At 46.6% G+C, this 7,041-nt stretch overlaps 1 protein-coding gene across 2 annotated transcripts in view; it reads right to left on the bottom strand.

The window, feature by feature from the left end:
- Nucleotides 1–49: 49 nt before the first annotated feature.
- Nucleotides 50–7,041, bottom strand: part of LOC148638716 (vesicle-fusing ATPase) — a 49,989-nt gene continuing 42,997 nt past the window's right edge. The window contains exons 20-22 of one of the 2 annotated variants that reach the window (XM_088622877.1): nucleotides 5,003–5,058; nucleotides 4,020–4,093; nucleotides 50–2,710 (exon numbers count right to left, since the gene is read on the bottom strand). In XM_088622877.1, coding sequence (XP_088479003.1) covers nucleotides 4,063–4,093; nucleotides 5,003–5,058 — 87 coding nt within the window. In that variant the 3' untranslated portion in view covers nucleotides 50–2,710; nucleotides 4,020–4,062. The remainder of the gene's footprint in view (nucleotides 2,711–4,019; nucleotides 4,094–5,002; nucleotides 5,059–7,041) is intronic. The other variant, XM_088622878.1, reaches the window with a different exon arrangement.

The following is a 7,041-nucleotide window of genomic DNA, read 5'->3' as shown; positions in this document are numbered from 1 at the left end:
AGTCACTCTCAATCCCCGAAAGAGCATGGAAAGAACACTAAGCAGAAGCTTTATTTCTGTGTATCTGTGCTTTTATTGCGATAATACAGTTGCATCTGGCCACACATTTCATAGTTGTAACAGCTTTGGACACCAAGCACGTTCACGGTAGAAATTCGTACAACAGTCTTTTTTTAAAACTTCCGCAGTCTTAACTAAAACAACAACTCACACACACACACATATATATACAGTACATGTATATGTATATGTATTCACACACAGAAAAATTGCACAGTAGGTGTGCAAGAACCGTTGTTGCCTATATTAAAGGGTTGGGTTAAAACACAGTGACAATTATGCACACACACACGTAAGAGAGTACTGGGTTTCCGATCACATAACATGCCGTAAATCTGTAACCATGTACGCCCACACACAGGGACATATGCATTATGCAGCACGTGCTAGAGGATGGACCAGAACGGGCTGACTGGCAGCGGTGTGCCACAACAGCTAGTGCACATTCCTGCCCACCTGCGATGTGGAGGCACTTTCTTTAACAGAGGCCTCGGGCTTCTACCTGGTGAAGATCTGCTGGCAAGGGCCGAGCCTGGACTTTGAAACTAGCGGATGCCCTTGATCCCAGCTGGACTCCCACGTCTCAGTGTGCGGCACTTCAGCACAAGGCTCACGGATGCATCTGCCCGTGACGGAAGGTTTAAGATTCACACAAGCCCAGGAACACAACCCACACGGACGCAGTCATACTGAAGGAGAGTGCAGAAAGCAAGCGTTCAAACACTCACTTATACTGAACAAACTGCAGCCTCCCCATACGCCCATCCTTGAAGCTACGCCAAGACAGTTCGTCAAACACCAAGGCAGGCTCTCCAACCCTACCTTCCACTTTCTCTTTGGTTGAGCAGATTAGTAAAAACACAGATAAACCCCAGTTCCTATTTTCTTTTTCTGTAGTGTTCTGTTACTCCCTAGCTTTGTGTCTTAGGAAAAAAAACAACAATAAATTCATTTGGTTTGGTAAATCAGAATATTCATGGCACCCATAAACTGCGCTTATCCTAACTCTGGGCTCAGACCCAGGCCAACACCACCTACATTTAAAGGGATAGTGTTTCTACAACACCTGTTTCCAAGGCTGATGGAAAATAATTTATTTTTCTGTAAATTTAAAGATAATTCCTTCCAAATCAAGACTGGTTCTTTCAATACACCCCAGGCATGGAGGTTTTGAACCTCACTATCAATTTCGCCAAACCATAGACACGTCCAAGGAGGAAGGGCATATCTGGAGAGAGGGACCAGAGTGGGAGCAATTCATTTAGCAGCTCTAAAGGAAGCTTTGCTCCTGGAGGAATCAGAAACCAGCACAATCCTTCTCCAGTTTACTCGGTCATTCTCCGCCGGAAAACAAAAGGACAGAAGGAAGCAGCAGGGACCCGATGCATCAGAGATCCCTGCTCCTGAACTAACAGACACATGCAGTTTGCAAAGAGGTGATGGGCACTGAGATCCTCGGCTATCGAGAAGCAGAATACGTATCTGCCCCTGACATCTTCGCTATAAGGGAGAGAGAAGATGAAACTACAGAACCGGGTCAGTGTGTTAGCTCTCAATGAACAAGAAAACAGAGGGGGCCGGAAAAAGCACACTGATGACAAAGCTTAAGGATGGATGGATTACTAAACAGCCATTAACAAAGAACACACTACCCAGAACACAACCGAGCACAGAAATACAGACTAGGATATCCGGCATGCTGTTAGGAACAGGCATTCCACACACTGAGAACTAGGTTTTGTCATGTACTGACACTCCTGCCCCTAGGTGTCGATACTGCCCCTTACTGGTCCAATCTAGAACTCTCTTTCCTTACATAACATAACTTCTCTGCAGTTACTTTAATCCACTGAACCATGCTGCTTTTTAATGCGCACACACACCCACTTTCACACACATGGGGTTTCTGTACCATTCAGGTACCTAAAACGGATTTAATTAGTTTCATTATATATACATATAGTCTGTGCTTGCTTAGAAGATGGTAATTGTACAATAATCCCACTCTGACAATCACATGGACTACAGAAAGGTATATTACAAGAACATTATTACTATTAATAAGTTTCAAATAAATTAGGTCAGACGCCTACATTTCCAAGGCAAAGAAATAAAACAAGTCAACACATGGAGAACTACTTTTAATGGAATGATTGTAGTCTATGCATTTTATATATATATAAGATACAAAAATATATAAATAAAACAGCAAATGTATGCATATACACGCTAACTTTATACATATACTATACACATACATGTAGGCATAATCATCTGTTTATATTTAGATATTTTATAGTGTATATATATAAAACGCATAAGAGTAAAAACGAAAAGCTCATGGGCACAGAGCACAAAGCACAGAACTGCTATCGAAACAGCTTTCTTCACAAGACAAGTGGAACATTATTTCAGTTAGCTCCGATAAGATGCGATCTTGGGAGGGAGGGCTCCCAGTTGCCATTACACACATGCAGAGTGGAGATACAGAGGCAGCTGGGGAGGGAGGGACGGCGGCGGCGTGTTTCTTCTGTCTCTCGCCCGCTGGGGTGGGTGATATGAAGGAGGCCGGGCGGCAGACTTGTCTCCTTCTCCTCTCAGTCCCAGCCTGCGGGATGCTGCCGGGCCGCCCTACTCGAAACTGCGGTCCCTGTGAGGGAAGAGGGAGCAGGGGCGCCGTCAGGAGACCACGCCGCCCCTCCTGGAGGGGAGCCCCTACTCTGCAACACGCTCGGGAGCCGGGCACCCCGGAGGAGAGGGAGAGGCTGGGGGACCAGCAGGCGTCTCCCCGATCTCACACGGTTCCCGTCAGGTCCTGTCTAAGGGCGACCTCTCCCTGGACAAGCTGCCGATTCTTCAAACCATTAGCACTGGTTTAAAGAGTTGTACCAAGGTGGAGTGGGTCCCTCGATCTCGGATCCGTCCTCTGTGCTCGCTAGTCATGCCAGCCTTGGTAACACGCAACGAGACTGCTGACGTTAGCGCAGTAGATTAATGCTGATGAGTCTCCATCTTGTGATCACGGTGGATCCCTAAGTCCTTCTACTAAAAGGCAGTTTGGAATCTAATCTGAATGTGTGGGTGATGTGTCAATGTTAATCCGCTGCCCTTTCGCTGACAGTAGCCCAAAACTCAAAAATGCAACAATACAAGACATACGGGTGATTGCTTTTTTCCCCCCCAAAAAGCAAAACACAGCAGTAATGTACAAAACAAGAAGTGCTGACTCTGGCAGAAAAAAAATGAACATGTAATTACATGCTAATAGATTAACAATGAGTAACTGATGATTCCTGTTCTTACACAGAACATACTAATGGATTAAAAATAAAATAAAAGTATATTTCCACACGACCCTAATCACCTGCCAAGAAACATCACAAAGCTGCTTTTCTTCTTCACAGAGTTAATTGCTTAAGAGCAGGACTTCAGGTACCCAAAGAGGAGGAGGCATTACACAGCCGAGATATTTGGAGAGCTTGCTGGGGGAGTGATTACTTGCATATACAGGATAGACATACAGCTGATAAAAATCAAAAGCAGAACCAAATTAACAAAATGAATTTGGTCCTGAGAGGCATATCACATGGCTTTGTGTGGAGGACCTTGGAGGTGCTGGCTATGGAGAGCAGAGACCCCTTTTCAGGAGTGGAGAGGAATTCAATGGACACTTTCTCCTTGGGGGGAAGGGACTGGAGAGTAGAGATGACCAGTGCTGAGCACTCAACTACTGCGGGTGTTTCTGGGGCTAATTAACTCCACAGTGTTTTAACATAGGGGTGTGGGAGGGAAGCAATGTTCTGTGGTAAGTGAACAGATCGTCCTCCCTGTGAATCTACAGGAAAAAGCAGGTGCTCACAGGGGCTTGTAGTCCTTACTGGCACAGAACAAACTACAAGAGAAGGGGAGTGGGGGGGTGGGGAGGGTCATATTTAGTGACTGAGTATCAGACCCCTTACCATAAGTGAACCCATCAGCTGGGGAGAGATCGAGGAAAGGGGGTTAAATTCGGACGTGATTAGGGTCGTCACACCTGGCGGTTACAAAAAATGGTAAACAACCAAAAAGGAAAGGAAAAAACACTGCACTCACAGCAAACAACAAAACACGCCAATTGGTTTTTCAATGCAGTGAGCAAAAGAGGAGGGTGTTTGGCGACTGGGCTGTTGCAGCTGTGCAGTGCCCATGCAGCAATGAAAGCAGTGATGAATAAGAGGAATGGAGTAGTGAGAGGGTGGTCGCTGGTGCATAGGGCCTCATGTTACCAGGCTTACAGGTACTGTATGGTCAGCGGTGTTGACCTGCTAGGAGGGCCAAATCAAATCACAGCTCTAGAAGGCATAGAGTAAAAGAGAAACGAGAAGCTTTAAACCTCATAATTAGCATGTGCAGATTGTTACAGGATATTTATAGAACACATTCACATCAGGAACAATCAGGTCGATTTGAATCAAAACACCAGAATATTTGTAATGCCACATGGAGATATTTAGATGCTTCTTCTCAGTGTTTGGTATCCAACGTGCTCTCGTAGGATTTGTAAAGCACAGTGAAACATCAGGCAGCTGGCGAGATTATATACTCATAGGAAACAAGACTCCGGAGATTCAAGCATGATATCTTGACGTTCCCAGTACTCTGTGGTACAGCCCAGCATGGTCCTAATACCTTGGAGGGTCATGACAGCCAAACATGAGACCAAGGCACACAGCTTGTGAGCGCTCGCCCTGATGAATACAGGAATTCATTCCAGTCACTGGGAGATTCACCAGAACTGCAGCCCTGCCCATCTCAGCTACAGATTCCTTTATTTCCCCGGTGAGGTAACTGGGATGAGGAGTGTGCGAGTGTGGCGGTGTGCGAGTGTGTGCGTGGGCTATTGCTGTGACCGGTGTGAAGGTGGGGTGGGAAGGCAGTAAGGCAGCACGACTCGGATACTCACGCTCCTTCCTCTCTCAGCAGAGCCAGGAACTTGCTGACCCTGTACTCCGCATCCATCTGGAAGACAAGCAAAGAGACGCATGGGAGGCGTGAGCAGCACACTGCGGGGAAACACCAGACCCCTGTTGTGGGCATGCATGTTTCAGGACCCCAGAAAGGCATTATGTATTTCACATTTCTCGTACCTCTGTGGTGGAACCAGATGCCTAGGTACAGTGAGATGCTTCGGTATATCACCGAATTCTCCCACCTCCACAAAACCCAGCTGTACAGAATACACTCTGTAGTGCTCATTCACATTACCCACTGAGGAAGATCACATATTTCCTTCTCATTTTACTGTGTTTTCATATCTGTGGTACTGTATTGAGACACAATCTTTCATAAATTAGAAAGAATAAAAATAAGAACAAGAGAAATATTTCAACATCCCAATCTAAGAGAATATACACCATGCAAGATAAAAGCCTTGTAGAATCTAGGATCTGGTGTAAGCTTACATCCTGCATCATCTAAGCCCTGAAATGGATCAAACTGATATGCAATGGGAGTCTTATTGATTTGCCTGAACTCTCCTCAGTCTCTCGGTTAGGCCTAATTTGGTTTTCCTCTTTTTTAAAGCCTAAATTTCAGAAATATACCCATCCACCAACCAATTTTCTAAACTGCTTTATCCAGTACAGGGTTGCGGGAGGGAACCAGAGTCTAACCTGAGCAATGGAGTCTTAGATGGGACACCATTCCATCACAGGGCACACACAGACACACTCACGCACACAAGACCCAGTTTGACAGATGCCAACTAATCTGCCAGTATGTCTTTGGACTGTGGGAGGAAACCCACGCGAACATGGGGAGAACATGCAAACTCCACACAGATAGCACCCCAGTGCCGCAAGGCTGCCACCGTGCTGCCCTCTTTTCTGAAACACCTTTAGTATTTTCTTGGGAGCTGTAGGTTTAGAGGTGTTCTTCACTGTCTCCACCTGGAGAGAACGTTTCACTTTTTGGCTTTGCGGCCTTTCCTTTCTGCGAGTCCCCCTCCTCCAAGCTCAAGGTCACATTCAGGCCCACTGCAGGGTCAGTTAGAGCCCCAGGCCGGTGCTTAACAAACAATTCAGCACTTAGAAGACCGACGCTGGACCACAATGCTGGTTTTCCAGGGCGCAGACAGGACAGAGCTGTGCGGTAATTATGCACTTCAATGGATAATGCACTGAAGCACAGCCTGAGGGGGGGGTTGCTGGAGAGGAGAGCAGCTCACGACATGACAGAGCCCGGTCATAAATCCACATGACGTACCTGCTCTCCAGCTCCTGCCAGACACACAGGGGAGCTGCTGGCCTGACAGCTGGGAGACAGATCCTCCAAGCCGGGGAGTGGGCCAGCCTGCCTCTGAAGGGCAATCCTTCAGGACGCACCCCGAGCAAAGAGCACATGACTGCACGTGCTGAACCTGCTCTCAGCACTGCGGACCTACTAACTGCTCATAGCGTTCCTGTTGCCAAGTGTGGGAAACAGTCGACTAACCAAGTAAACAAATGCACAAAGATAAAAATGTTAAAAATTGCTTTCTTGGATCTCTCTAGGACCACCACCTTTATAATGGATACTGAAGCATTCACTTCTTATTGACCTGCTATTTCAATCTCAAACGAAACAGTCCAAAGACTTTCAGCTCCCTGCCACAATGTCACACTGCATGTCTGGAACCTTCTCACACTGGCTTCTTATTTGCTACGTTAGGAATAAAACTTGCCTGCCGTTTGCCGTCACAGCAGAAAGTCAGCCCTCGCAACAACAACCCAAAAAATCCCAAAAATGAAAAGTTAACACAACGCAAGCCGTGATCTTTTCACTGGCCTGTGGCTACAGGAGTTAAAACGTCAGGGGAAAAAAAAAAGAAAAGAGAAAAGAAAAAGGGGGAAAAGATGAACACGAGTGCAAAGTGAGCGCTGTTGCCGGGGGGGAGGATGTGTGTGTGTGCGCGCGCCGTCATGTCGGTGCAGAGCAGCAGTGTGGTGCAAGTCCCAGCAGACT

This window comes from Lepisosteus platostomus, chromosome 28, assembly GCF_059453375.1.
Source record: "Lepisosteus platostomus isolate fLepPlt1 chromosome 28, fLepPlt1.hap1, whole genome shotgun sequence".
NCBI lineage: Eukaryota > Metazoa > Chordata > Actinopteri > Semionotiformes > Lepisosteidae > Lepisosteus > Lepisosteus platostomus.
This window is presented reverse-complemented; position numbering and strand designations above follow the sequence as displayed.